The following is a 1,595-nucleotide window of genomic DNA, read 5'->3' on the forward strand; positions in this document are numbered from 1 at the left end:
GATATGGGCAAGAACTCTTGAAACATGCCAAATACGAAGCAATATATTAACTTTTGATATATATATTTTTTCTTTATTTTTATAATAGTTCTTAATCATATGTAAGGAGTTGCATTAAAGTTTATCTAAAGAGTAGGAGATGGTTAAAACCATTGTCCATTTTCTTGCTATCTGCGTCTCGTTAGAGTGATTTCCCTTCACTACTTCCTCTCTTGGAAGTGAAGATATCTTTCCAATGTAGAGGAAATCTTTTTTAGTTGTCATGGGAATAAGTTCCCAATAACATTTTCCCTCATTGTTATTCCTGATGTCATCGGTGGATAGGACAATTAACCTCTTCACGCCACGCCTCCAGGCTCTTTAAGAGGTTTAAGATGGAGGGGCTTAGAATCATGTGACCGCTGAGATTGGTGGTCACATGATCTAAAAACTCCTGATCGCTTGCAGCGTTTTCCGGAGCTTTCGGTTAGATGCAGTTCCCTGTGCCGGGAGAGCGCAGGGCACGTGCTCTCAGCACATCGCTATTGATTGCAATTCACGCAAATATGCGGTCTGTCGGCATGAAGGCCCAGGCGTTGACAGGCCGCATATTTGTATGCGGCCTGGCGCCATGGGGCCAAAGAGCGTGAAACGCACAGCAATAAAAACCTGACAGGGTTATAATCTCTCACCACCCTGTTCAAATCTAAAAAAAAAATCCTTTAGTTATACTTTAAGCGCCTGTTAACACAATGTATTTTTAAATATGCCTTTAATATAATTTTGAATATTGCAGTTTTGTCAACATGTTTCTCCACTTGGACTCACTGGAGGAGTTGTGATATCTCGTACGGTGCAGTGCCACAGCAAGTCATCTTTTAACAGCTTGGTATTGTACAAATAATGAAAGCTGGTTGGAGGCTTCCAATTTGATTAGTTGCTATTGAAAGCACATGACATGTGGCCCCTTGCCTGGACTATCTGGCATCTGAATCCTGCATGAAGTTTTCCACAACTGGGCATTGTTCTACGTTCACTGCCATGTCTTTGCTTCTCCACATCAGAGTTTTCAACTGGCTTTTGCAATAGGGACGACTTCTATGGCTACACTTGGAAATGCCAGAGTTTTCCCCTATGGGAGTCACTGCACTGGCCCCATCCAAGCTTTGGGACATGTCCTTTTATGCTTCCACCCATTATACGTACATCCACAAAATTACTGCAGCCTCATAGTCCACAAAAGTACACTTTGATGTTGGTACCTTTTTGCGGTAAGGAAGTGGAAAGAGCAGTTATGATTGTCAGCAGCGACCCTTACAGAAAGACTTCACTTTACTGAAGTCAGGGTTGCTTGCTGTGGATTACTAGTTTTTAACCGCTCTCTGCCTTATGTTTGTAATACTGGATTATTGGACATATGTAATTGTTGTGATTGTTTTACTCGAACATAATAATTGGTTGTTGGAAGATTATACCTCTTTATTTAACAGTGTAATTAGGATTTTTGAGAAGAGTAAACCATATCCATCAAGTACTATTAAAATGATAAATGCTGATTTTAGAATTAGTACAATGCATTAAATAAATTTTCCAATAAATGTATTTAGTAATTTTTG

At 39.7% G+C, this 1,595-nt stretch overlaps 1 protein-coding gene across 1 annotated transcript in view; it reads left to right on the forward strand.

Moving 5' to 3' along the window:
• FDX1 (ferredoxin 1) overlaps window positions 1-134 on the forward strand; it is a 59,498-nt gene extending 59,364 nt beyond the window's left edge. Inside the window, exon 4 of the mRNA XM_082244941.1 lies at window positions 1-134. This exon is cut by the window's left edge and continues 94 nt beyond it. Within this exon, the coding sequence (XP_082101067.1) occupies window positions 1-21 (21 nt within the window). The 3' untranslated portion in view covers window positions 22-134.
• Window positions 135-1,595: the final 1,461 nt, after the last annotated feature.

The sequence above is a fragment of the Pelophylax lessonae genome (genome assembly GCF_965119305.1).
Source record: "Pelophylax lessonae genome assembly, chromosome: 2".
Taxonomy (NCBI): domain Eukaryota; kingdom Metazoa; phylum Chordata; class Amphibia; order Anura; family Ranidae; genus Pelophylax; species Pelophylax lessonae.